The following is a 26,757-nucleotide window of genomic DNA, read 5'->3' as shown; positions in this document are numbered from 1 at the left end:
CATAGGTACGGTTTGATGGAAACTGGTGAGACGGGCAGTATTCCACGTGTTGTCGATAAAGGAGACGAAATTGACGTGGTATTCTTCCAGCTGGGACTTGCTTGGCGTGGAAAAGGAGTTTACGCTTATCGAATATAGTCTATCAGGAATATAAATACGCATCACGTTTTAAGGAATTTTTGCAAGATGTAGATGAGTATAGTGATGTCTTTTTTAGTCTAGCCAGCAACCAACTTTTGTTATGTGGCCAAGTTTCTTGTATCATGAAAATACACACGGGAAAAAAACGCCATTTTTGAGTATATAGGCCTCCCAAACAGGCCCAATTTGAACGCCAATCATGCAAATGTAAAAGCTTCCCCCCATCCCCCAGAATTCAGAACGAATCATCTAGTTCCATAGCACCACCACCACCACTGGCCACCGCCGTTTTGCCCTGGCTGTCCTTTTCCTCGTCGACAAAGACGCCCAGGCCCGAAAAGGCCTCAAAGAGCGCCCTAGTCAGGTACTCGTCCGGGCTGTACCCGCCGACCGTGTAGTCGTGCTTGGAGCGGACTACGTCGAGCCACTCGCTGCTGTACTGGCCCAGGCGATCCGGCGCCAGGTCGACGCGCTGCGGCGCCAGGTCCAGCCCGCCGTAGGGGTCGTACGGCCTGTTGCTCTCGGCGGCGGCGTCGGCGGCGGCGGCCTTTTTGTCGCGCAGGCCGCGGATCGACAGCCCGCTCGCCGGGTCCAGCGCGCCACCCCGTGACGGCTGCTGCTGCTGGCCGCGCTTCTTGAGGACAATCTTGTGCACGGCCTCCGCGGCGTGCCCGACGTCGGCGCTCTGCAGCGAGTCGAGCATCTCCTCACGGAAGCGCGCCGCGCTGGCCTTTTCGTCGGCCTCTTCGCGGAGGTCCTGCAGGCGGCGCTGGCGCGTGCTCTCCTGCTCCGCCGCGAGGCGCTTCTGGCGCGCCTCGTCCGACTCCTTTGCGATTTTCCGGTTGCGCTCAATCTCGGCCTTGTGCTGGGCCTCCCAGTCGGCGAGCTGGCCCTCGGCCTTGACGCGCGCCGCGTCGGGGCCGTTGACCAGGTCGTCCGTCAGGCACTCGACCATGTACAGGTAGTCGTTGTAGCTGTCGAGCGAGTCAAAGTCGTCCTCGACCTTGTTGAAGACGGTCGCGACGCGCCGGCGGATGTCAACCTCGCGCTCGACGGCCAGGTCCGCAAAGTAGGCCGCCTTGAAGCCGCGCAGGCGCAGCGTCTTGTGGCAGCCTGCGTAGGGGCACTGGTTGGGGCCGTCCTTGAAGATGCGCTCCACGCACGTCTTGCACATGCGGTGGTAGCACTCGGTATTGATGCGAAACTCCATGTCCTTGTTGAAGTAGCGCGTCGTCTTGCACACCGGGCACGCCTCGTCGTCGCTGCCGCCGCCAGCGGTCAGCGTGCTGCTGCCGTTGCCGTTGGTGTGCCGTAACGAGACGGCTGGTGGCGCCATGATTGTGGTTTTCCTTCAGGAACCGGAGCGAGGCAGGCCCAGGCCGTGGGGTTTCGATTCGGGGGATTTGGGAATAGGGGCAACGCGTCCTGTTATAGGCGATGGGACCAGGACGGCTGCTGCGATCGTGTCGCCGTGGTCGGTGATTGTAGGAGGATCGAAAGCTAGCTCGAGGCTGGGGTGCACAGGAACTGGTGGTCCACTTTTGCCACTGCCAGATTCACGCCCACTGCCAACTATTGGGATTCCAAATGCACTCAGCAGCCGTTCAATTTGGGGATTATGAATGATCCCATATTGTGCAGCTTCTTTCCATCTAAGCATAGTATCTTTTTATCGTGTGGCGTATGCCAGCTAAAGAAAATGGAACTTGATAGAAAGCTACTCCAGCTATTACAACGGCCAATACCGAACATCCAGGCACGAGTGTAAGTCACCCTCATGCAGTTTTGCAGCTGTGTGAAAATCATATTTCAGTATCATTGATTTAGAAGCATCACACTGTAAATAAGGTAGCGCTGCGAGCCACCCAGCTGCTGTGCTTGATCGTTTGTGGTGCTACATTGGTCAGCTCCGCTAGTGGGGTCGCTGCCCCTCCAAGATCTCGAGCTTTCCAGCTTCGATTGCCTTCCACTTCCACCTTTCAGCCTCGGAACAACTTCACAATCATGACAGACAAAGGTGCGCAAAATGCGCAGAAGTGAATTTCACGGCTATTGTGCAAGCTAACCAGGATGGCAGATCCCTCACCGGCTGAAGACGCCGCCTCGCGCGCCAAGGAGCTTGAAGAGCAGGCCAGCCTGCCGTACAAGTGGACGCAAACCATCGGCGAGCTCGATGTCACCTTTACCGTTCCCGGCAACATGAAGTCGCGCGATCTCGTGGTTGAAATCAAGAAGCTCAAGCTTACTGCGGGTATCAAAGGCCAAGACCCCATCATCAATGTGCGTACCTCTCTGCCCAAGCCTCTGCGCTGGTAACTGACCGTTCATAGGGCGACCTGCCCCATGCTATTCTCGTCGACGACTCGACCTGGACGCTCTCCACCAACGCGGACGGAACCAAGACGGTCGAAATTCATCTCGACAAGGTCAACAAGATGGAGTGGTGGGCCCACGTCGTGACCGCCGCCCCCAAGATTGACGTGACCAAGATCCAGCCCGAAAACTCCAAGTTGTCGGACCTTGACGGCCAGACGCGCGGCATGGTCGAGAAGATGATGTTTGACCAGCGCCAGAAGGAGCAGGGTCTGCCCTCGTCCGACGAGCAGAAAAAGGCAGACATTCTGAAGAAGTTCCAGGATCAGCACCCCGAGATGGACTTTAGCAAGGCCAAGTTCAGCTAGTCTGGAGTAATTATAGTGGCATGGCAGGCGTTTAAAGAAAATATACCAAAGTTACTGTTCAAATCATCTTGACTCGAGCACTGCGGCAGTGCGTTCAAGGAAGGCATTGAATTGCTGGATCTGGTGTAGCAGGCCACCAGTTGGACCGTTGCTGCTCGCCTGTTCTGCCACCTGGGAGATGGTGAGCTCCAAATTCCCAAGCTCGGCTTCTTTTCGGACTCGTGATGATAGATCAGCAGCGTCGCGACCCTGTTCGACGGCTAGGTCGATGTCGTGCATGAGGTTAGAGGCACTGAGGCGGTGCTGTGCAGGTGGTTAGCAGCGTATTGATGGGGCCATATCGTCGAACACACCTTGGAGTCACTGCCATCTTTCTCGCTACGAGCGCGGACGCCGTCCATGCGAAGTGCGACTTGTTCTTTTTCGGCCTTCAGGCGAAGAAGTTCTTGTCGTAGCTCGAGCTTCTCCTTTTGCACATGACGGATTCTTTTCCGAAGCGAATACCAGTGATTCAAGTAGATAGACTAGTAAAGCGTAAGCAAAATATTTGTTTGAAATATCAACGTTCACTTCACGTACGTGCTGCAGAAGCTGAGCGCTGACTTCTTCGCGAAACGCTTCAATGGCGCGTATTTTGATGCGGCACTCTTTCCGTTTGTCCTCATCTGGCGTTTCCTGTCGTAGATACTCGTACTTGCCCAGAGTTGTAGCAATGACTTCCTCGCAGACCTGCGCAAATACATCTACCACAGTCTCGCCGCTGCGGTTGGCAAAGCCCATCTCGCCCTGGGCCTCCTCATCGCTTTCGACCTCTGGGCCGTTGACGAAGCGCTGCACCGTGATTTCAATAACGTCTCCTTCGGCGCTGCCCGCGCGGGGACGATTCGTCTGTTGCCCTGACTCTTTGCGCGGACGGCCGCGCTTCTTGTTCTGGCCTTCAGCGGCGTTTCGCCTCTTTGGTTGCCGCTGCACAGCAGGCTCTCGTCGCGTCTGCGGGCGTGGTCGTTTGGGTGCGGGATGCTCCTCTGCGGGCGCGGCGTCTGATTCTTCGGAGCCAAGCTCCGGTGACGGCTGGAAGCTCACGCGTGGTCTCTTCTGGCCAATCGTGGCCGCCGCTGCTCGGTCTCCGATCTCTTCGGCCTGGTCTTCCTCAGTGGATGGGGATTCTACTACTGTTCTCGTCGTTGGCGGAGGCCTTTGCGCTGGCCGGGGAACTCTGGGTGGTGGTGGTGGTGGTGGTGGCATCAGCTCTGCATCCGCGGAATCGTCTGGGGATTCATCGCCGGATTGGCGAGCTGGGCTCGCAGTTCTGCGCGCCGAGGCCGCATCCTGGCTGTGGCGAGAGGGTCGATTTAACGCTGGCAGTGTGAGGGGCTGGATTGGATCCGACTCGAGGGCAGCCAGCATGCGAGCCGCCGTGGCCGAGGCTTCCTGCACTGGAACTCGTCGACGCTGTCCACTGCCGGGGGCGTGGGCAGGGCTCTCGGTGATTTCTATATGGTATGGTGCAGGCTGTCGAGGACTCGACGGAGGACGCCGGGAAGTGTTTGGTGAAATTGCTGGTTCATTCGGTTCTTCGGGCACGGAGGGGATCTCTGGGCTATACTGAGCTCCAGCGCTGGGCCTCGTCGCGGGTGGTGACGAGGAGCTGGGCTGCGTAAACGGCTCGCCTATGCCCTCAATATCGAGGTTAAAGTCATCGCTTCCGACGTCTGCTCGACTGTGAGTGGCATTAGAATGTGCGTGGAAAATAGGGACGGGGGCGTGACGTACCCAGCGCCCCGAAGACGGTCATTCAACCGCTGCGCGCGGTCTTGTCCTTGATCAACAATTAGTGACTGGGGTGTGGGCAAGGCTGGACAAAGACGAACCTGTCTCCATGGTAACAAGAGAGTTACGCGAGACTCGTTAAATGAAGCCCATGCAGTAATATTGGCCGGTCTTTGCACAATGCTGCGCGATGATGGCGGAGGCAGGATGTGAGACGCGCTCGAGATGTAGGTATTTAGGAGTGACGCGTTGGAGCTGGCGCTAGGTAGGTCCGCAGGTCGCTGTTCTACCGCTCTAATAAAAGGCTCCAGGCGGCAGTCACCCGTCAACGCTCTCAACAACATACGAATAGTCTTGAAAAATATCAATTGAAGACAGATTTAAAGGTCTAGAAGTAGCTGGATCGTGCCTGGCTTGTAAATGACTTATAGCCTCGCCATTCGACAGCCTCGACCTAAGAAGGTAACCTCTCAGCAGCCTGACACAGCAGCCGCGGCCTCGACAAGGGTGTTTTTCTACAAGAGTCCTAACATGTTTCAGCGGCCAATAGACTTTAAGTTCAACTCCTTTGCACGGTGCTTGATACACGTGCTGGCTTTAAAATTTATTATTTCAATCGATATCTACCATGAATTCTATTGGCATAGATTATATATATTGGCACTGTCTCCAAGGAGTGCCAGCAATGGCATACCTGTAGACGGGACCTTGGCAGGGCTGATGTCCCCACCAGCGTTCGGGGGAGCAACCACTAGAACGTGCACTAATTCACAAAACACCACCAAAACTTGGCGTCGGGTGGTGAAGATGGTATCGCGAGAGCTTCAGACGAACGGCTAGGAGCAAATTGGCAAGGTGTTTTCTGTTGGATTGGACGGGAATTGGAAGAAGTATAAAAGCCATAGAAAACATGGGTGAATTAGTAGCAGTACCAGCATCACAAGCATCTCCTTCTCTACGTCTGTTTACAATGACCAAACCACAGCAAATCCCTGGCGACAATATTGTCAATCTCAGTTCTTTGGTTGAGCTTAAGCTTGTTGACATCTTGCAGGATGGACGACACGCGACAGAGTTGCCGAGCTCTTACGTTGTCGACGTTCGTCGCAAGACGGACGGCTCCCGACCCGCCAGAAGCGCTGGCAAGTGTGTGGTCAAGACAGTATGCTGCAACTCAACTCACACCAAATATTGAACTTTTGTATTAATTGGCGTTTCATCAGTTTCCAAGAGACAAGAGAAACCAGGAATTTTTCCGTCACGAAGTGCAGGCATACTCAAGACTCACTGGAGACGTCACTTACAACAGCGCGCAAGAAGCTGTCGATACCCTGTTCGACACTCTTTCTGAGCTCAAGCCAAAACACGGCTGGCCTCGCTGTCTCGGGTACTTGGCGGTACCAACCGGCATGGATGACTACGAGTTTGAATGGACAGACATGGCCGAGGCGGCGACTGCCAAGGGCCAGACGCAGAATGCGCTGTTGCTTGAGTACATCCCTGGTCTGACGCCTGTAAACTTCAAAATGCTCAATGCGACCTTGATCGAAGACATTTTAGATGTCCTCGCACAGCTGCAAGAAGAAGGCATCGTTCATCGTGCCAACATCAATCCCGCCGTCTGGCCCAAGCCTGGCATTCGCAACATCTACGTCCGCTGCTCCAAGCCGGGCGCCAGAGGTGGTCAGTATTTACTAGCTTTCTGCCTATGGAGCATGTGCTAACGCGTAACAGTGCCGTTTGTCACCAACTTTGGAAATGCCATGGTGTTGGGTGACAGCGCACAGGAGCGGCGCCAGATGGAGGCGGAGATGGAGGACCTCGAGTATCACCTGAAGCGAGGCATGGAGGGCAAGCTGCTGGTGGATGAAGTGCCGCGAGAGGTGCAAATTCTTCTCGGCGATTCATCCTGATTTGTTTTTAGAATAGCTGTCTTGATCGGCGTATTACCAGCCATTATTGTCTTTCTTTTCTTTTACACTGTCTCGGAAGCCGTCACGGTGTAAAATGGGTATTGTACCCTGACTTACGTATGCCAGTGGCTGGAGCCTGAACGGCGGATGACGAGGTACCTGTACCTGGCTGCTACAGCTGCTGCGGCCCCTGCACCTGTGCCGTCACCACTGCAACCCAGGCTGGCCCCGACTGCGGGAGCTCAGCTGGCCCGGCTCCACTCAGCCTCGTAGTCAACGTCTCCTCTTCCATCATAGCTGTCGCAGGTGACGAAGCTGTCCTCTCTTCCTCATCCATCATCGTCGCTAGCCGCTGCGCAATCCGTATTCTGTCTGGACGTTGGCCATCTCGACTGTCCAGCATCCGCACCACACTGCATAGCTCAGCGTGCCGTGCTCGCCTCGACATATTCCCCGACTTGCGCGCGCGTATCGACGCCCCAACCTCTTCACCATGACTAGTGCCTGGAACGCAAGTCGCCTCACTTCCGGCAATCAGGCCGAACCGTCTTGCTAACTAGGCTTTTCTCTAGATTTTTCGCATCTTGGGCGACCTGAGCCATATGGCGTCCAAGGGAATCCTCATCTTTGCCATTCACAACAACCGCAGCGCCGAAGGAGTCTCCCACGTCACGCAGATTCTCTACGCCCTCGTCTTTTGCACCCGATATCTCGACCTCTTCTCAACGGCCATCGTATGGAACGTCATTTTCAAAACTACCTACCTCTTGACGTCGTTTTATATCCTCGGCGTCATGCAATGGGTGTTTCCCCGCTCCCGCGAAAGGGAGCTGTCCTGGAAGCTCGGTGCCATCATTGTTGGTGGCGCTGCTGCCCTATCCCCGTTTGCCATGCTCGCCTTGACGCCCAAAGTCAAATGGAGTTTCCTCGGTGTAAGTGAATTTTCTTGCGCGTAGAGAAGCAGCTGGCCGCTAACACGCACAGTGGATGTGGTCCTTTTCCGAGATTCTCGAGTCTGTCTGCATCTTGCCCCAGCTTCTCCTGCTCCGCCAGACGAATGTCCCGACCGTCATCGATTCTTTCTATCTCCTCGCCCTCGGCTCATACAGAGCTCTATACTGTGTTAACTGGTTTTGGCGCATAATGTTTGACGATCGCAAGCCAGACACCCTTGCAGTAATTTTTGGTCTCATCCAAACCGCTCTCTACGTGGATTTCGCTTGGGTATACTACACTCGCCAGCGCGTAAAGCTCCGCGGCGGCGGTGTCGTGGACGCCGATGACATGCGCAATGGATGGCTGGTTCAGCGCATTTTTGGCCGTACTCTGGGCCATCACAATGAAGAACACGACGAGGAGGCCGGTGTGCAAAATGACGAACAGCGCGGCAGCCGACCCAAGTGGGGGTCGCGCGGTATTTCTGTCAGCGCTGACGAGGGTGTCTTTGCGGACGAGGAGCACGGCGAGGGCTCGCGTGACCTGGATGACACCTTGGATCCTGATGCCAAGATGCAGGATCCCGACGACCTCGCCAAGGCGCTCGATGACGATGATGAGGGCGAGGATGCGCCCCTCCGTGGACAATCGTCCAGCCAGGCGGCTTCGGGTGTTCGCAGCGGGGATGAGTGGAGGGATTAACTATTGTCAAATTCAAGTAAATGAGTACATGTAGCCTTGTATGCGGTGTCATTTGACAGTATTTGAAGGGGAGGGAATCGGTGTTTCTCTGGCGCACATGTAAAGTATCTAAAGCTTGAGATTTAGCCATGGGAAGGAATAGAGTTCAACTGGGTCTGGAAACTGGCACGCTCGGCGATCATGACTTGTGCTTGTAACTCGGCGTCGCATAGTGACTGTGGCAGCATTGCGTTGTCGCCCGTGTAGTTGACGGCGCGGTATTGTAGGCGAGGGGATGGGGTACAGTCGACTTGTTCCAAGTCTTGCTTCTGATAATCAACTGTTCTCAAGAAGAAACAAATTCATCAAGAAATAAGCCCAAGAAGAAGGAAATACAGTGATCCAGGTATGGACTGCAATGCATGTAATCACTTCAGAAGTCTCGTATGCATAATCACATGCGACTAAACCCCAGTACCAAAATTAGCAGATTGACGAGCATATGCAGATCTGTTCAATTCTAGGGGGGGAAGAGCTACAGAATGCCATAAGTTCGAACCAATTTCCCAATTCAATTAATCGAGATTCACCTATCCTAGCAGCGACTTGCATGGTGGTGGACCGCGACAGGACCGGACGAGATGAGATGAACGTCCGCCACCGAAAACGCCGTGCCGTGCTCCGCCTGTCAACCTCGGCACCACTTGCCCAGCTTTCCCCAGATTAAAGCCCGGCCGGGCCGCATCTCACTTTCCTCGCAAACACCTCTCCCCATCTCGTCGCCAGTTTTTCTCTTCTCTCTCGCCCCGTCGCCCACACCCTTTAAAGAACGAATTGTACCCGAGAACTGAAGCCGAACCCCCCGCAACCATGTCCGTCGTCTCCGCCTACGAGTCCTACCAGTACATGCGCGTGACCTCGCCCGCCGAGCACGTCGCCCACGTCGAGATGAACAACCCGAAGCGGCTCAACGCCTTTTCGCAGGCCGTGTGGCTCGAGTTTGGCAAGGTCTTTGAGCAGATCAGCGCCGACCCTCAGTTCCGCGTCGCCATCCTGAGTGGCGCTGGCGACCGCGCCTTCACGTCGGGGCTCGACGTCAAGGCCGCGGCTGCCGACTCGCCGCTGACGACGGCCGAGGGCGACGAGGTGCGCCGGGCCAAGCTCCTGCGCAGTCACATTGAGGAGTTTCAGACGAGCATCACCGCCATGGAAAAGTGCGAGAAGCGTACGTCTAAAAATTCTACAAATGTGTTATACGATATTCTTGAGTCCCAGCGCTAACATCGGGTCTAGCCGTTATTGCGGTCCTTCACGACGTCGCCATCGGTCTCGCCATCGACATTGCCACGTGCGCCGACATTCGCATCTGCTCCGCCAAGACGCGCTTCGCCGTCAAGGAGGTCGACATTGGCCTGGCGGCCGACATTGGCACGCTGGCGCGCCTGCCCAAGGTCGTCGGCTCGCTGTCGTGGGTCAAGGACGTGTGCATGACGGCGCGCGACTTCTCGCCGGCCGAGGCGCTGGCGCAAGGCTTCGTCAGCCAGGTGCACGAGGATAAGGCAAAGACGGTCGCAGCGGCCGTTGACCTGGCGTCGCTGCTGGCGTCCAAGAGCCCCGTGGCGGTGCAAGGCACCAAGGAGCTGCTCAACTACGGCAAGGAGCACACGGTGGCCGACAGCTTGCGGTACACGCAGGTATGGAACTCGGTGGCGCTGCAGGGCGAGGATTTCGCGACGGCCATGATGAGCAGCATGCAAAAGCAAAAGCCCGTGTTTTCCAAGCTGTAAGAGTATGTGCGGATGACAATGGTTTATTGTTCAAAAATGGGTATAGATATAATGCAATATAACGCCTTCAATGCTAATGTTCAAGATGTGACCGTAGTCATGTGTGCAGCCGTGTATCGATCTAGTATCGAGCGTCGTATCGCGAAAGATCATTCAGAGCCAGACTCGTCGACCGGAGGCAAGTTTTCTTTCAGACGCTGCCAAGAGTTAGCCAGTAAATCGCCGGGTGCCGAGGTAGTATACACACGTCTTCGAGTTTTTGCTTGAGCAAGGGAACCATGTTCTCTTTGACGACAACACGTTCCTCGTCAAGGTCTTCGATGATAAAGTCGTGATTTTCGCTGTCAATGTTGACAATGATGGACTTGATGGAGGGGTCGCACTCGATGAGCACGCCTGCCAGACAGGGCGGCTGGTCAGTAGTCCTTTGCTCGACGAGGAGGCATGGAGGGGCATACTTCTGATGGCACGAGGCATGATGGTCGTGCTTCTGCGAGTGTGTGTATATGCGACGGGCGCGGGCTCGGAGGCTCGGGGACAGAGGGCCGAAGAAGTGCCAGCTGGTGTCAATCGAAGGGGCTCCAGTTGGCGCTGCATGGAACGGCGCGAGTGTTTGTTGGTAGCAGCGGCGATGGAGAGGATGGGAGGCAAGGTTTGGACGATCGGCGACGAGGATGCGACCGTGACAAAGATGGCGTCGGCCTTCGAGGGTGAATCGTGAAGAGGTGGGCCGGCGAGGAAGCGGGCGAGGCAGGAGAGCTGCGAGGCTGCCTTACCCTACAGCGAGTGATGGCGTTATGAGTGTGCTGTACCTAGCTGCCCAGTTAAGTCGCCATTCAAGCACAGTGCATCATTGCCGTGGCCCCCATCATCGTGTCCGTCAGTGGATACTTTTAGTGCTCTGGGCGCTGTAAATAGCTCGCTGCTCCACTGCAGATGCTGTAAATGTGCCGCCTACACCCGTCACAGCATGCTGGAGCCCGCTACAGCTACAGGGGGCCCTGCCGAGTTGTGGTCCGGTTTTCAAGTGCACCAGCGACTGCGACGCTGCTGCTGTACCTCTTATTAACAGCCACACCCAATGTGAAGAAAAAAACAAGAAAAAATCTCTGCACCGTAGCATCCGTCAGCTTTGGATGGGTATGGCCGAGAAGACGCCCGCATGCAACTCACAAAGGTAGTTGATAGTTCCAGGTACAACACACACACCGTTGTGGCCGCACCATGTCGTGCTGCCGTTTGCCGTTTGCCGTTTTACCGTTGTACCTGCACCGACACCAGCAAGCCCGCTTCAGATTTGCCTGGCCGCCAGGAGACCTAGGTAATCAGTGCCGGTGCCTGTTTGCCTGTCCGTCCTTCTCCGTCGGGCATCTGCACGTTGTCGTGTCGTAATGCTGCATTCTCACGGCTGCCATGCATCCTCCCTCTTATCTTTCTTCCTACCGTTGCTTCAAATGAGTCGCGTTCGTGCCCAATGGTGCAAAGACAGCCGCCGCCCAGCTGAACGCCGCCAAGCACCATCAGCGCCGGTCTGTGTGCCACGCTTTTTTGACATGTGTCGTGTCTCCCTCGGCCAAGCCTCATTTTTGACCGCCTTGTTGCATTGCCTCTTGAGGCTCGCTAGTTACCAGTGTCTGGACTCCCTCCGTACATAATCAATCAACGATATGCACACCAAAACGTGGCGTTCTCAGCTGGCCTCGCCTGAGCATCACGCCCCTCCCCTCCCCCTGCCGGGTGTTGGGTCTAACGGTGGCTTGCAGCATCACACCTCCACCCCAGCTTCCGCGGAGGGGCTATTGACGACGACGACGACTCTGTGAAATTACGGATACAATGGAGACACATCACAAGGCTCGCAGCAAAGAGCCAAGCCACCCACATGCGAGTCGCCGCGCTGCGTGCTTTGACGCAAGCCTCGCCAGCCTCACCAGTAAGCCCCAGCTGGACAAGACGAGAGCGATGGCGGCATGCTGCTGTCTCATGCACGCATGTATGCGCGGCAAGCGTCAACGAATACTGCCTTTGATTTGCCGTCTTTGTTGGCTGTGTTTGCGTCGTCCTGTTTGCGTCGTCTTGTTTGCTTCGATCTTGTTGGGTCTGCCGCACACCAAGGTTACAGTTAGGTTGGACGAAATGGACTCGCCATCTTTTCTTCACTGCAACGTCAGCTAAACCCGTTGCAAGCATAGCCTCAAAGTCAAATTCACACAGCTTCGTGGTTAGTTACCAGCAGTACAGAGTACTAGACCCAGTCTTACAAGTCGTCTCTCACCAGCAATCAATCATCAAGCAACACGCAAGCCTCGCCACAACCGCAAATGAGCAACGGAATGAAATGAAACGCAAAATCAATATTCTGTGACGGCCAACTTTAACCGGCGCATCAGCAAGGAACGAGCATCCTTGTCGCTGCAGCTGCCTCTCCGTCGATGCGAGTCCTTCCACACCCTCCCCACTAACAAAGCCGCCCACACCACCATCAACCATCATCACATAAACTAGCATAACTATAGTGCCTGAAAACGACGCACTTTAGCACCATCGGCCTACTCATACTCGTCCTGCTATGCCGCCCAAGTTCTAGAGCCTCGTCAAGATTCCTCCCCTTGTGCGTATCCACACCCTCGCGCCCACCACCCATTCACTCCCCAATAGTATGAGATCCCGCGAAGCCGATGCTGGGGTTTGGGACCGCCTGTCACCACCCCTCCCCCTCGTCCTCGCGTACCTCTCTGCTAGCGCAGCTAAAAACCTAGCTCCTCCTCTTGCTTGGGCCGGGATGTTAGCTGTTGAATAGGTAGTTTGATAGTTTCCCCATGGGCTGACGACGTTCCGGAGCTCCCAAGCCCATCCCTCCATGACGTTTCATCCCAAGAGGGCCCTGCCGGTGAATTCCTTTCCTCTCTTCACATTTTTTCTCTTCCCAACCAGGCCTGCATCCTTTTCTCATCACCTGCTGTGAACATCACTTTTTTTGCGGCGGCGCTCTGATTTAGCTTGCGATCCTGCCTGGTGACACAACCTGCACCTCCGCTCTCGACCGCCGTGTGCCCCCGGAGGCTCGGAGCTTGTCTAGTTCTTGTCCGTCTAATTGAGAGACTAAGACGCAGCAACTGCCGCACCATCTGACCACGGCCGAACTACGCCAACGAGGGAAACGGACTTTTGCCGATTCGGCGTGTCGCGCGACTTCTCTGGCTTTCCTCCTGCGACGAAGAGCGTCTTTGATAGTTTGTCCGTGACTTAAGTCGCTTGCATCGGCCATTTCTCCTCTCAGTTCTCTCATTACTATTGTCTTTTTTTTCGCATCGGCATTTTGTTGCCGCACCGTCTCATTCAACAGCGAACTTGCCTATTCTGGGTCCGACCCATCCGACTTGTGACGACATCGATTGAACACGCCAAGCATCTTGCATGAGAAATATTCCTTGTCCGAGTCAAGACAACTTGGCAATCCATATCGAAAACTCAACACCTTTATTCAATTTTCCCTCATACGCTTTTCTACATGACATAGCAGCGCTTCCCCCAAACCGCCAACCATGTCAACAACAGAGCCGCCGCCCGGCACGGCGACGGCCTCTGCCACGCCGTCGGCCACTTCCTCGCCGGGCAGCACCAAGCTGCAACCTGTTACCTACGTCATTATCCCGCTCGTCACGCTCGCCTCCGTCTTCCTCGTCGGCCTGTTTGCGTATCTGAGGCGGCGGCGCAGTCGGCGTATCGAAGCCAGTAACAGCGACGGCGATGGCGGCGAGACGCAGATGCAAGAGCGCCGTCGCGACAATAACAACGCAGCAGACCGGTGGCCGCCGGCAGGTCTGGGTTTTAACTGGTGGTTCCTGCGCTCGAATGAGGGTTTGAATGAGCTTGGCGAGGCCCCGCCGCCATATGATGTTAATAAGCGCAGAAAGGCCACGACCGAGGGCAGCGCCCACGCGACCGACGAGGGTGCCGAGCAGGAGAACGGAGTACATGAGGTGGAGGATGATGAAGACGATGAGTCGAGACACAGTAACGAATCAATACGAGAATCAGCAAGGCAGAATGCCGAGGAGGCAAGGCGCAGCAGCGAGCACATGAGACGGAGCATCGGCGCCATACGAGGCACTGGGCAGCAACGGGACAGCGGCCAGCAAAGACGAAGCGATGAAACTACACGGGAGACCAGCCAGTCACAACACACCAGACGGAGCGAAGAACAGCACACGATGCGAAGCGAAGAACAACCACAAGAGGCCACCGAGCAAATACACCCACCCGGCGACACAAGTCCCACGGCTGGCCACAGCACGCAAGAGATCCAAGTTCCTGCGCCCGTTCTAGAGGAGCCGACATCCGACGGCGAGTTGCCGCTGCTCAGCGGTCGACGGCGACAAACTCCCGAAGAGATTCACGCCATCATGGAAGCCCGACGGCGTCGCCACCAGCGGCGTCGCGAGCGCGAAGCCGCCCGCGCAGCTGCCGCGGCGGCCAACCCCGAGGACCGCACTGACATCTGCAACACCGAGTTCTTCCGCGACCCGTCTCCCGACCGCAGCCGGCGTCGGATCGAGCGTCTCAACCGCCGTCTGCGCCGCCTTGGGTACGTGACATCTGACACGTCCGAGTACCACGGCTTCCAGCTGCGGGACATGGAGGACGGCGTCGCGCCGCCCGACTATGAGCGGGAACCAGAGGTTGCGGTGCCGCCGCCCGCACAGCTCCCGCCGCCTCTGCCTGCGGATGCGCCGCCGCCGTACCCGATGCCCATCGTGAGACGGAGAGAAGAGGAGCGGGACAGGGTGACGGGTCCGCCGATGGTCAGGCAGACGCTGCACGAGCACTTTCCGCATCACAACTATCTGTTTATGCCGCCTCTGGAACACGACTACATGGCGACGAGCTTTTCGGCGTCGCTGGACATGCCGCGGCATCTGCACTCGCGGTTCTAAGGAATGAGATTTGTACGAATCGTGGATTTTAGAGTTGATATTTAGCGTTTTGTTTGGATTTGGTCGGAACCCTTTTTTGATCTAGTTGGGGTCTTCTACCAAGCTTGTGCACACGAGCCTTTTCTGGCGCTGTGGCGGTGTTCTGGGACGGATTGGGCGGCGATACCATGCATGATCTTGGAGTACTGGAGGCCAGGTCCTTATTTGGCCTATTTGTTTTTTGTTTTCTTTGTCTGCCTCGGGCAGAATCTGTACATGGATGTATATAAATACATGTACTTTCAAGAATACATATTTATCTTTGACGTGGCACTCGCGTGCTTGTCTCGCCAGCGTCGGTGTATGCAACCCGGATCTGAGATGGCAGCGCCTTGCGAGGCTACTCCGGATAGGGTTTTGTGGTCATTTTTACCATGTTATTGAAAAAAGATGCTCCATGGCTTCTGACCTTTGTTTCAATATTTGGCCCTGCTGGCCATGTCTTGTTGCACGCGCTGCGGCACCAACTTTAAGACTGGCATCAGGATTTTGAGGAGCTTGACAAGGGCGACGTCACTGCTGGGAATAAGACGGGCATTACGAGCTACTGAGGGCACGGTCGCCCGAGCACATCGGCAGATGCTCTTCTGCTGTCGACGCATTCCAATCACCAGGCGGGACAGCTTGCCAGGTGAGACGCAGTCGCCCGTCAGTGCCATCCACTGCCCCTCGATCCCAGGCAAATGGTCGTTGCTGTCATTTGCCATGTTGCCATGCTGCCATGTTGCCGTGTTCCTGCGAGCTCTCTCCGCATCCTTGACTGTGGGGAGCTTACCCGGTTGCATGTGCGCAACGCTACCAGGAATCCCGTCAGCGCTTCACGGTATGACGGGGCACCATTTAAAGCCGAAAGTCCTCTGCGTGAGTGGTGACTTTTTTTTTTTATCGCCGCGGGTAAGACAACGAGCAAGCTTGCTAGTAGCTCCGAGGTGGGATAGAGCATGGGGGGCACGGGGGACAGGTCGGTATGAATCATCCGATTTATAATGCAACTACCGGCGCGATGTCCTTGGGGCGATCGGAGGCCGAGCCCCCCCGCGGTAGCCGTGGGACATTGTGCAGAGGCCCGGGCGGCGGTCAAGGCGGCTTTGGAATTGAGCAAGGTTTGAGCGAATCTAAATCAGATGCAAGAGAAGAAGAAAAAAAGGTCGATTCCAGGCAGCAGAGACGAGGCGCGGTCGGCTCGTGGACAGTACTCGTGGATTCAGTGACAGTGGTCCCGAACACGAGAGAGAGAAGAGGGAGGGTGTCGCCAGCTGCGCAGTGGCTGGCTGTGCGGGAGACATGCCTACTGCTATCCACATTGTAGGCTGGGCTGATGCTTTACCAGCCAGATGCTACTGCCTACCTAAGCTCAAGCCTGCCTAATAAGCCTTCTGGAGAATACGAAATCGACGGCGGTCGGCATGTCGATCCGGTGTAGCGGACGAGACGCACTAAAATCCGCAGCCTCCGGGCCTCTCTCTCTCTCTCTCCCTCTGCCCTCTCCATGTTCCTCCTGACAAAGCACAAGCAGCTCTTGCAATAATTCCCTCTTGACAAGATCGAATCTCATCTCTCGTCTCCTGGCAGCATGGTCGTATTTTTGTCTTGATTTTTCTTGCTTGCCAGCGCTTAAAAATCAACAATACCTGTCCCACCTCCACCTCGTCCCGGAGCTCCCGGCCCCCCCCCCTCCAAAGAAAAACTCCACCGTTTCGAAAAGCTTCCCGGAAGCATCTGGCCGCCCGCGCTACCGCCCGCTGGGGCCCTACGTTACCAGTCCGTTGGCCAACTACCTGCCAACGACAAATCAATCGCCGCCACCTTTGTCTTGTCAGCTCTCCAACTCTTCAACTTTTCCCAATTCCTTCTTTCCTGGCCCAAGGTTCATTCGACATCTACTCCCGTGTTCCCTTTGCGCGCCACACGAATCTCTGGGATACGGTCACACACACAAAACCCACCATCACCACCACCACCACCACCACCACCACCATGCCGCGCCGCCGCGACCCTCTCGACGACGTCCAGGTCGAGCTCGAGCCGTTTCACGACGACACCAGCTCTGCCTCGTCCTCGCCCACGTTCCCCTCCGACCACCCCGACTCTCCTCTCCTCGAACAACCAGCCTCCACGCAGCCGCCCTCGTCGTCGTCGTCCTCGATACCCAAATGGCTCTCGCCACCACCCTACGCCTCCCGCCGCGGCGCCACCCGTCACCTCCTCCACCTCGCGCACATTCTCCGTCCGCGCCGCTCCTGGCGGTACCTCGTCTTCCACCTCGTCGCCCTCTACGCCCTCGTCTGCGTCCTGCGCGGCGAGCCCTTCTTCGCCTCCAACCTCCCGCGCCGCCACGCCGGGCCGTACGACGTCGGCACCGTCGACGTCGAGGTGCCCCTCATCGAGCCCCGGCGCCTCTCCGAGACGGCCCTGCGCGCCTCCGGCCAGCCCGCCTACGTGCTCGAGTCGGTCCTCTTTAGCATCTACTACCCCGTCGCGCACGGCGCCCGCGCCGCCGCCCCGCCGCACCTCTGGATCCCGCGGCCCGTCTCCCTCACCGCCGCCGGCTTCGCGCGCCTCGCCCGCGCCGACTACTTCTTCGTCCGGCCCGTCTTCACCCTGCTCCTCTGGGCCGTCGCCGGCCGCATCGAGATCCCCGCCAAGGTCGACGCGCCGCTGCTGCAGATGACGGGCAACGACACGAGCTTCCCGCTCGTCGTCTTCTCGCACGGCATGGCCTCGTCCCGCACCGACTACACGGCCTACCTCGGCGGGCTCGCCGCGCGCGGCCACGTCGTCGCCGCCCTCGAGCACCGCGACGGCAGCTGCCCCGGCACCCGCGTCCGCGTCAGGGGCAAGCCCGACCGCGACGTGCTGCACTTTGACGCCCGCCACGTCCTCGCCACGCCGCCCATGGACGCGCCCACCATGAAGCGCGAGCAGCTCGCCTTCCGCGAGGCCGAGATCCGCGAGGCCATCAAGACCCTCGGCGCCATCAACGACGGCCACGGCCGCCAGGTCTACGACCAAAACTCCCGCGGCGAGGGCACCACCCTCCAGGAGTGGACCGGCCGCCTCGACTTCTCCCGCCTCGCCATCGCCGGCCACTCCTACGGCGCCACCGGCGCGCTGCAGGCCCTCCGGCCCAGCACCTCCACCGGATCCTCCGAGTCCGACCAGCCCGCCCAGCCCGCCGGCGCCGCCGGCGTCATCCTCGACCCAGGCAAGGGCAGCGGCCAGCTCAACGCCGACGTCGCCGTGCCGCTGCTCGTCGTGCAGTCCGAGTCGTGGTCGCGCCGCCCGAGCCTCTTCTTCGGCCGCCCGCACTTTGACACGGTCCGCGACCTCGTCGCCGACGTCCTCAACCGCACCGCCGCCGCCTGGTTCCTCACCGCCCGCGGCACCGCCCACCCCTCCGTCACCGACGCGCCCCTCATAGAGCCCCTGCTGCTCAGCGCCGTCACCGGCGCGCGGTGGGGCGTCCGCGCCGCCGTCGCCCAGTACGTCAACGCCACCGTCGAGTTCCTCGACGCCGTGCGCACCCACGAGCCCAGGAACCTCCTCGCCGAGCACGTCACGCACGAGGAGTACGGCACCTGGGTGAGCGAGGACCGCAAGGAGGCGTTTCCGGATGAGCTGGCCCATCTGTGGGAGATTCATGTTGCGCCTTGACTTTCAAGACGAGATTCGCAGGGAAGAAGGAAAAATAAAAAAGAGAGCCAGATGATGAGGCGACGCGCACGCAGAGACAGATGAGCGCAACTGTGGCAAAACACCTTGGCTGGAAAAAAGATGACGGATACTTCCCTGCCGTACTATCCTGTACTTACAACAATTGATACCTTGGGATTGGCGTTTAGCATTGATTTCGTTTCCCTCCTTTTCTGTTTTTGTTTATATCCATGTTTTACAAATACTCTCATTGATCTTTTATACTATACATAGGCAGCTTTACCACAATCTACCAAGCACCACGCATTCCTTGCAAAACAAAAGTTGCTACAAGTCCATCCAGGTGCCATCAAACAAATGCGGCAGACCAGTCTGGTGCACCTGCATCGGGTGCTCGCTTATTCTTTCGGCTGCTCAGAAACAATTCCACCATTCGCTTGCTGCCCATAGCCTGAGCATCCAACCCTCTCCTAAACTGGCAGTCATCAAACGATGCCGCCTCCCGCACCGTCTTGCTCTGCACCACATCCTCTCCGCCACGGATGCTGCGGCGTCGAGGCGATCCCGTTGCCACTGTGCCAAATTGCCGTCTGACTGCAGCACTCAGACCGGGGCTTGATTTTAGCGACGATATCGCTCCAGAGTTGAAATATGCCTTCTTGGTTCTGCTTGGAGACTCTGTCAGGGTGGATGGGCTGCCCTTTGGCTTTTGAGGCGTGATGCTCTTTCTGCAAGCTGTCTCATGCCCATCACTCGGCTTGACGTTGGGAAGCGATGCAACACTTCGAATTGTGGTCTTGGGCTCGCTTCCAGCGTACGCTATCTTCATGTTCTTATATTCTGGCGGTGCGTTTTCATCGTGTGTGAGCATGGGGTGGCTGTGGTGCGCGACGCCTTCCTCAATGACAATGCTTTGCGTAACTGGTGCAGCAGCAATTTCCAACCCCCCCAATCGATTCTCATGACTGTTTTCGCTGTCTATGTCGCTTGTATCGGATAGGTCGAAGTTTGGTTCAATCTCTGCATCCTCTCTAACGTGGCCCATGGCGGACCACGGGTTCCATGTCTGTTCCTCGCTAAGAACTTTGGAAGATTGGCCACAGTCTTCCAGCTTCGACACTTTAGCGCTAAGCCATGTCTTCCATTCCACAGAGCTCGCTGTAGACACTTCCCGCTGATGTGTTCTTTCCAAGTTGTCGTCAATCGTGGTTGCCTGGTCTTGAGTCTGGGGTGAACTCAAGGTAATAGTGTCAAACTCGTTCATGTTATATGGAGTCTCTGAATTCTTGTCTCTTTTCGAGCTATCGGAAATGTTGGAGTAAATACTCTCTGCCGATGATAGGTGAACATCCTGTTCCGATCCGTCCGGACTCGATCGGCGAGTTGGAAGGCTCAACGCAGACAGGGAGCTCAGGTATCGCAGATTGACAGGCTTGATGCTAGAGGAGCGCTCCTGAATTCTCATACTCGTGCGAAGGGCCTTTCTGTATGGACTCTGTGTCCTGAACAGATGGCCTGTAGGACTTGTAATTCCACTGTTTGTTGCACTGGAAAATCGCACTGTTTCCGTGTCATATTCGTGAGGCGTAGCAATCCCACCGTAGTTGTATTCTGATCCATTTTGAGCCGCTACAATCGCTGGTTCGTCACCGATGGTCATGTTCATGCCGCCAGTGGACCGTGCGTCGAGAGTGTCTGCCAGACTTCCCTTGCGGAAAGACGCTTCGCCGTTTTTCTGCTTCTGCATATCATCCAATCTCTTTGCAAGGGCAGAGTAAGCGCGCTCTTCATCTTCTGACGATCGCCATCGTTCTAAAGTAGACGCCGTATGTCCGCCTTCATCAATCACGGAAAGGCGCTGAGGCTCCCAATCAGCATCTAGCGTGCTGCTCACGACCGTGTGCGTGCTGGAATTCGTCCAACTGGTGACTCGTGACCGTTCCCCGTCTGCGTTCTGCGCTCCATCTTCTATTGACTCTAGACTTCCTTGGCGGGCTTGTAGACAGTGTTCCGAGGCAACAGAGCGCAGCGACGGCACATAAGATTTGACTCTTGATACCGAGGTCTCTTCTTGGAGTGAAAGTTTCGAGTGGTGTACGCTGCTTGATGCCGTAGTATTGGAAGTCTCGGTCTCTTCCAGTTTCCTGGATCGACCAAACATGCCTCTGAATTTACTTTTGACACTCTTTGAGACTTTTCTGGCCGCCTTTCGAAGACCAGAGCCTTTAGAGAACGATGAGGCCGTAGAAGAGATTGTTGATGAAATAGGCATGCTATTATTGCTACTGTTTCTCATGGATGTTTTGATCTCCGTCAAACTTGCATTTCGGTTGTTCTTGGGCCGAAAGAACATTGATGGGCGGGCTTTTAGGCGCACGCTGTCTCGTAGGGATCGTTTGCTGGGCGACGTGGAGATGCTGTTTTCGTGCTGTCGTCGCATGGACGGCCCTCTGCTCGAACTTAATCGCAAAAAGCCCATCGATTTTGGGCTTCTCAGTGAATGCTTGCCAGTTACGAGAGACGTATGCTTGACTGGGCCGTGGGGATCCCAGCTGCTGGCTGCGGTGGTCGCGCTGTCGGAATGACCCTCGGATGACATGAATGAGCCGGTAAACATGGATCTTGATTTCCGTAACTTCTGTCTATGTGCTGCATAGAATGACAACTCTGACTCGCACACAGTCTGGTCATGCTTGGATTCTAAGTCAAGTGAGCGATCGAGCCAAAAGTCATCGTACGTGTGGCCAGCCATGGGCGAGCTCCTCGGCAGGTGGCCACCAAAGGCACTCGAGTGGAAGCGGTTGGATGGGTCCGAATGGTCTGCCGAGCTTCCTTTTGCATGAATAGCCACTTCTCGCTTTTTCCTGGCCGCGGGGCCAGTGAACCGCACGCTTCTCTGTCGACACAGGCTGATGTCTGTTTTCTGTTTGGTTGCCTCGCCCTCATCCCCATTGTAAGATATGGAATCCGGTCCATTCATGAAGCTGTTGTTTCTCACCAATCCATAAGCGGAAGAAGAAGTCGGAATGCCCATTGGCTTGGATCTCCCGGATTCTTGTCGTGCTTTTGTAAAAGAGACTCGTGCTGCTATATGGGCATCTCGGTGAGCCACTTGCGGTTCGAGACTGACAAAGCCGCGAAAATGATTTGTGGCAACAGAGCCTGTCGACTTGCTTCGACGTAGTGCCCCACGATGTTCAAGTCTGGAATTATTTCGTCGAAACATGTCGATAAGCCAGCATGTAATAGAATATGATGGCACAGACTTCAAACGGATGCCGAAGATGGAATGGGGAAATCAAACGAGCGACAAATATTAGCCAACAATAAAATTAGATGGTATAGCGCCCTTTGATTCATGAATACGGCGTTTCGTGGTCCTGCAGATGATATCGGACCGCGCATTTAATGCATGAGCAACGCAATGGCGGTGGTGACGCAGCTGGCCGGTGAACCGGGAAGGTGCGCTCGAGATCTTGTCCTCAGAGTAACACCACGCCTCCAGCCACTTCACGGAAAGGATGCAATCGTAAACACCACGCACATGCAAGAATGTAGAAATTTAAGAAATGTATTTCATCTGAGCTAATCTCCTCATCCATCCATTCCATCCAGGGAGTTGAGGATCCCATGCAGTACAGTCAATTCAACCGAAACAAAAACCGAAACAGGGAAACACCATATGATTTGCAGTTTACATCTAAATCATGGATAACAAGGTAGGAAATTATCCGAGGCCACAGCTGGAGTGCGGTGCGGAACAGAAAAACAGTATGCGCTTATATAACGAAAGGATGATTTATTCCAAGTGGGAGAGGAAGTCCTCGACCTCAGCATCGACAACGTGCTGGATCTTTTTGGCAAACTTCTCAGCCTTGCTGCCGAAAGTCTTGGCAGACTTGGTAATCTCGCCAGAGACAACGTCAAACTCGTGCTGGATCTTGGTGTGGATGTTCTCGGACTTGGAAGAAGTGCGCTTAGCGTCAAAGTCGCCAGCCTGGACAATCTTCTTGTAGTCGCTGCAGCCGGCACCGTTCCAGGCGAGAACGTTGGGGGTGTCGGAGTCAATGTCGGAAAGGGTGTTCTTGGTACCAATGGTGATGAGGTTGTCCTTCAGCTCGGCGGGGGTGATGGAGGCAACAGCGTACTCGGAGTCGGTGGCGGGCTGGAGGGACAGGTAGTAGGCCAGGAGACCGCAGATGTGGGGAGAGGCCATGGAGGTACCGGAGATGGTGTTGATGGCGTACTTGGAGCCGATCCAAGTGGACTGAATGTTCAGACCGGGGGCAAAGATATCGGTGCACTTGCCGTAGTTGGAGAAGTAAGCACGGCTGTCGTCAATGGTGGAGGCACCGACGGTGACAGCATTCTTGGAGGCGGCAGGAGAGTAGTTGCAGGCATCAGCGTTATCGTTGCCGGCAGCGACGGCGAAATGGAGACCCTTGGTGACGGCAGCATCGACAGCCATGTCAAGCAGAGTAGTCTTGCCACCACCGAGAGACATGTTGGCGACAGAGCCCTTGAAGCCCTTGCGCTTACCGGCCTTGGCCTTCTTGACCTCCTCCTCGTGGGACTTGGCAGCCCAGTCGACGCCTTTGATGACATCGGACATGGAGCCAGAGCCGTTGGAGCGAAGAACCTTGACGGCATAGACGTTGGCCTTCTTGGCAACACCGTACTTCTTACCAGCGATAGTGCCGGAGCAGTGAGTACCGTGGCCGTTGCCATCCTCGTCGGCATCGCCGTCGGGAGCAGTGTAACCCCACTTGGCACGGCCCTCAAAGTCGACGTGCTCAGTGTTGGTACCAGTGTCAATAACGTAGGCATCGACACCCTCGCCGCCCTCCTCGGCGTAGAGGTATTTGTTGAAGGTACCGAAGCCCAGAGTCTTGCGGTGGGAGATACGGGCAAGACCCCAGGGAGCCTGCTTCTCAGTCTCGGGGCTGCAAGAGTCCTCGGCGACAGTAGCCTTGGTGCTGACGGGGACCATGGTGTGGACGATGGAGTCACGCTCGATGGCCTCAACCTAGATGAAATGTTAGGGGATGACTTGTCACGAAGATAGAGTAGCACGTACGTCGGGGTGGTTGCGGATTTGCTCGATGACGGCATCGTCAAAGTGACCAGCATAACCGCGGAAGCCGGAGCCGAGATCAAAGGTGTGCTTCATGCCGCCAAAGGCATCCTCGACGGAGTCAAAGAGACCGCGCTTGCGGAGCTCGAGGCGATCCTGCTCGCCATCGCCGTGAATATCAGTGACCCAGGCATGGTGAGTCTTGGCCTTGGGCTCGTCAACGTGCTCCTTGAACTTGATGATGTAGGCGCCGGGAATGGTGTTGGCGTGGGTGGCATCGAGGATCGGGGCAGAGTCGTGATGAATGGTGCCAATCTTAAAGGACGAAGCCTGGGCAAGGGCGGCCACGGAGAGGGCGGCGACAACGGACTTCATGGTGAAGGCTGCGCTGAACTATGGAGATGTATGGATGACGCGGGCCGGCCTGCGGTGGTGTTTCGAGAGTAGCAGAGAGAAAAGGACAAGAAGAAAAGCAGGTGAGGACGGAGGAGGCTGGATAATAACCAGCAAGATGGAAAGCAGAGATGGGAGATGATGGAGGAAGAAGAACGAGGATGCGTTCGGAGAGGAGGAATGAGGAAGAAGCGGAGGAAGATGACGAGCGCGGTGCTCCGAGGTGTTGATAAGAGGGCGGAGCGAGGCGCTACGGCTAGAGGGCGGTACCTGCATTTGGCTGGGGACTTGGTGTGATGGCAAAGTACCTTTCTTTGTTACGGTGCTAGGCAGCGCTGTGGGCTGGGCGAGTGACGCATCCTCCACAGGGCGCCCGCCAGCCGTGTAGCTTTGGAGGCTTGTGGCCTAATTGGGGCCGATGGGGGGCCTGCTAGCGTTGGAGGCAAGGTACTGGTAAGGTAGCCCGTGGAAGCAAAGGTACATGCACTCCCCCGCACCTTGTCACGGCTGTCCAGCCGTTCCTGGGGCGATGCGATAGCGGCATTGCGCGGTACAAGGTACCTTTGCGAACAAGCATCTTCCCTGTGTCTGGCGTGTATAGTGTACGCGTCTCAGCCGCAAGCGTGCACTCAGACCTGTCAGGCCTGTTGGTAGGCTCGTCAGCTGCCCAGTGAGACAAGCACCCCAACAGTGACGCCGCTTTAAGGAGGCCTGTCCGGGAGCGCTACCCGCAGAGCTTCAGCCACTCGAGTAAGATGATGCGACGACAATTCCGGAATAAATAACAATAAAAGTTTGTTGGGAATTAGAAAATTTTAAATAAATAAGAATGAGAAGAAGAAAAGCAACTCCGTCCTCTATACGCCACTCTGGCAGCGGGCGAGCCAAACCCTGCTCGCTCACGTTAATCAACTTTGGCGGCGACGCTGACGCAGCTGTTCCCGGATGGTGGCAACTTACTCGTGCCTGAAACTCTGAGTGTCCGGTCTCGCCTCATGTCCAGCCGGGTCTGTCTCTGCCTGGCCCCGTCTCCTGCGGCCCGTCTGAATCGTCAGGCGCTGGCTCTCGCATTCCCTTTCTGCCAGTCGTCGTCTAGCTTGCTTTTCGATGCTTTTCGAAATCTATAATTATTTCGCATCTGACTTGGTTATCCGCCGACAATGGCTGATCTGCAAGACATTCTGCTTCAAGCCGCAAGCTACACTTCCGCATGACTAGATGCGGAGGAGGCAGCTTGGTCATTATAGCGGCAGCGGCGCTAGTCCGAAGCAGCCCAGCCAAGCAAGCATCCACGCAACCAGCCAGCCAGCCAGCTTGGAACCTTTCAGTGACGAAAGGCCATCACGGTAGGTACCTGCCTGGCAGTGTTGGGGAGCAGGCCCAAACCGCTCATCCAAAACAAAAAACACCGGCCGGCTGGCTCTCGGATGATTCTTTTGTTATTTGATAAGGCTATCAACTATCCTCACCCTGCTTTTTTTTCTCATCCTACTCACTGCTACTCACAATGTTGCACCGAACGGCAAGCCCAGTTGCAACGCACCCGATCCCCAGTTCTCGTACCTCACCTGATGGCTCCCGGTTGGTCACAGGCACCCCCTGGCTACCTGGGCACGTGCCGCCTTCAGCACACTCATCGCCCTGGCGTCCCAGTACCAGTAATATTGACTTGGCCGTTCGGTACCTGTCGTCTTGCACCGCTACTCGACAATAATAACCTTGTTGAGACGCCCCCGTTGCTTTCCTTGTCTGTTGTCTGGTTGCCTGGTCCGTTGCTTGTCAATTTGTCAATAACCACTCTAATCAGGCCAGCCTTCGGCCGTAGCCCATCATCATGTAGATCGCCGAGAGCGGCGACCGAGTCACCCGCATCGCGTGCAGCCGTATCATAGCGTCGTCCCGCCATCATCAATCCGTTGCTATCAAACGGTTGGCAGTGAGCTATCTAGCTATCGAGCTATCGAGCTTGTGTCCCCAATTTTAGACCACCTGTACGAGGATGTATCGCTCCAGCTGGCATCCACGCATCGCACCCGATGAGGCGTCGATGGCTAGTGAGACAGCAACACAAGCTGCATTGTGTCTATCTGGTCATGTCCGGTTCGACGGCTTCCTGTAGCCCATCCCGCCGACAATGTAGCAGGATCTGGTTTCTTTCAACTGTTAATCAGTAATTCGCTACCCTTCCGAATAGACCGTGGCTGGTTGTTACCGCGCCGGTTCGCCACAATCTCAAGCACTGTCAGAGAACATGAGATCCACCATGGCTCACAGCTCCCAAGTTGCATTCTCTTGAGCCCAGCATCACAAGCACTAAGCAGCATATGCACCTGTAATTGATACGCCGTCTTCAGACGGCTAATAGAAAAACCACTCATCTTTTTGACTGTGCCATCTGGCTGTGAGGCTTCAGCTGCTGCATCCCAGCCAGCACGAGCACCTACCCTAGACAAGGGTTTACTTTGGCCAAAGGTGTGCTGCAAACGCCGTCTTTGCAACGATATACGTCGCAATTGTTCACGATAAAAAAGTATCCGCGAATCCAAAGCATCATGGCACACTTCGGACACTATTTCCTTTTTGGCCCTCGCACTATTTCGTCTTCCCCCTCTTGTGAGTGCTCAGCCTCGTCGTGGGCTAGCTGGCTGGGTCCGGGCCGCTCGCTACAACGACACTACGTCAGGTAGCTCCATCTGCCTTGAATCATGCTCTGCACAGCTCCAAAGCCAGACTAGGCGCCAGTATTCCTCA

The 26,757-nt window shown here is 56.1% G+C and overlaps 11 protein-coding genes across 12 annotated transcripts; 6 read left to right on the top strand and 5 right to left on the bottom strand.

Moving 5' to 3' along the window:
* Positions 1-376: 376 nt before the first annotated feature.
* Positions 377-1,477, bottom strand: LMH87_011846 (uncharacterized protein; the record flags this gene model as incomplete). Its single annotated transcript, XM_056201054.1, has 1 exon — positions 377-1,477. The coding sequence occupies one exon, from the start codon at positions 1,475-1,477 to the stop codon at positions 377-379; it is 1,101 nt and encodes a 366-aa protein (XP_056052844.1).
* Positions 1,478-2,145: 668 nt separating this feature from the next.
* On the top strand, positions 2,146-2,822 carry LMH87_011845 (uncharacterized protein; the record flags this gene model as incomplete). Its single annotated transcript, XM_056201053.1, has 3 exons — positions 2,146-2,158; positions 2,219-2,421; positions 2,472-2,822. 3 exons carry the CDS (start codon positions 2,146-2,148, stop codon positions 2,820-2,822), a joined length of 567 nt encoding a protein of 188 aa, XP_056052843.1.
* Positions 2,823-2,885: 63 nt separating this feature from the next.
* LMH87_011844 (uncharacterized protein) lies at positions 2,886-4,703 on the bottom strand (the record flags this gene model as incomplete). The annotated part of the gene is made up of 5 exons (XM_056201052.1): positions 2,886-3,125; positions 3,176-3,346; positions 3,402-4,542; positions 4,596-4,641; positions 4,694-4,703. The coding sequence occupies 5 exons, from the start codon at positions 4,701-4,703 to the stop codon at positions 2,886-2,888; spliced, it is 1,608 nt and encodes a 535-aa protein (XP_056052842.1).
* Positions 4,704-5,502: 799 nt separating this feature from the next.
* LMH87_011843 (uncharacterized protein) lies at positions 5,503-6,505 on the top strand (the record flags this gene model as incomplete). The annotated part of the gene is made up of 3 exons (XM_056201051.1): positions 5,503-5,754; positions 5,816-6,275; positions 6,327-6,505. The coding sequence occupies 3 exons, from the start codon at positions 5,503-5,505 to the stop codon at positions 6,503-6,505; spliced, it is 891 nt and encodes a 296-aa protein (XP_056052841.1).
* Positions 6,506-6,998: 493 nt separating this feature from the next.
* Positions 6,999-8,143, top strand: LMH87_011842 (uncharacterized protein; the record flags this gene model as incomplete). Its single annotated transcript, XM_056201050.1, has 3 exons — positions 6,999-7,016; positions 7,078-7,437; positions 7,490-8,143. 3 exons carry the CDS (start codon positions 6,999-7,001, stop codon positions 8,141-8,143), a joined length of 1,032 nt encoding a protein of 343 aa, XP_056052840.1.
* Positions 8,144-8,992: 849 nt separating this feature from the next.
* On the top strand, positions 8,993-9,909 carry LMH87_011841 (uncharacterized protein; the record flags this gene model as incomplete). The annotated part of the gene is made up of 2 exons (XM_056201049.1): positions 8,993-9,347; positions 9,416-9,909. 2 exons carry the CDS (start codon positions 8,993-8,995, stop codon positions 9,907-9,909), a joined length of 849 nt encoding a protein of 282 aa, XP_056052839.1.
* A 149-nt stretch (positions 9,910-10,058) lies between these two features.
* On the bottom strand, positions 10,059-10,506 carry LMH87_011840 (uncharacterized protein; the record flags this gene model as incomplete). The annotated part of the gene is made up of 3 exons (XM_056201048.1): positions 10,059-10,106; positions 10,157-10,305; positions 10,368-10,506. 3 exons carry the CDS (start codon positions 10,504-10,506, stop codon positions 10,059-10,061), a joined length of 336 nt encoding a protein of 111 aa, XP_056052838.1.
* Positions 10,507-13,454: 2,948 nt separating this feature from the next.
* On the top strand, positions 13,455-14,846 carry LMH87_011839 (uncharacterized protein; the record flags this gene model as incomplete). Of its 2 annotated transcripts, none has more annotated exons than XM_056201047.1 (1): positions 13,455-14,846. In XM_056201047.1, one exon carries the CDS (start codon positions 13,455-13,457, stop codon positions 14,844-14,846), a length of 1,392 nt encoding a protein of 463 aa, XP_056052837.1. The 2 variants fall into 2 exon arrangements, with proteins under 2 accessions (XP_056052837.1, XP_056052836.1); XM_056201046.1 differs by having other exon boundaries at positions 14,124-14,846.
* Positions 14,847-16,862: 2,016 nt separating this feature from the next.
* Positions 16,863-18,539, top strand: LMH87_011838 (uncharacterized protein; the record flags this gene model as incomplete). Its single annotated transcript, XM_056201044.1, has 1 exon — positions 16,863-18,539. The coding sequence occupies one exon, from the start codon at positions 16,863-16,865 to the stop codon at positions 18,537-18,539; it is 1,677 nt and encodes a 558-aa protein (XP_056052835.1).
* A 349-nt stretch (positions 18,540-18,888) lies between these two features.
* On the bottom strand, positions 18,889-20,700 carry LMH87_011837 (uncharacterized protein; the record flags this gene model as incomplete). The annotated part of the gene is made up of 1 exon (XM_056201043.1): positions 18,889-20,700. The coding sequence occupies one exon, from the start codon at positions 20,698-20,700 to the stop codon at positions 18,889-18,891; it is 1,812 nt and encodes a 603-aa protein (XP_056052834.1).
* Positions 20,701-22,338: 1,638 nt separating this feature from the next.
* On the bottom strand, positions 22,339-23,988 carry LMH87_011836 (uncharacterized protein; the record flags this gene model as incomplete). The annotated part of the gene is made up of 2 exons (XM_056201042.1): positions 22,339-23,565; positions 23,617-23,988. The coding sequence occupies 2 exons, from the start codon at positions 23,986-23,988 to the stop codon at positions 22,339-22,341; spliced, it is 1,599 nt and encodes a 532-aa protein (XP_056052833.1).
* Between the last annotated feature and the right edge of the window lie 2,769 nt (positions 23,989-26,757).

The sequence above is a fragment of the Akanthomyces muscarius genome, chromosome 4, assembly GCF_028009165.1.
Source record: "Akanthomyces muscarius strain Ve6 chromosome 4, whole genome shotgun sequence".
NCBI classification, from domain to species: Eukaryota; Fungi; Ascomycota; class Sordariomycetes; order Hypocreales; family Cordycipitaceae; genus Akanthomyces; species Akanthomyces muscarius.
This window is presented reverse-complemented; position numbering and strand designations above follow the sequence as displayed.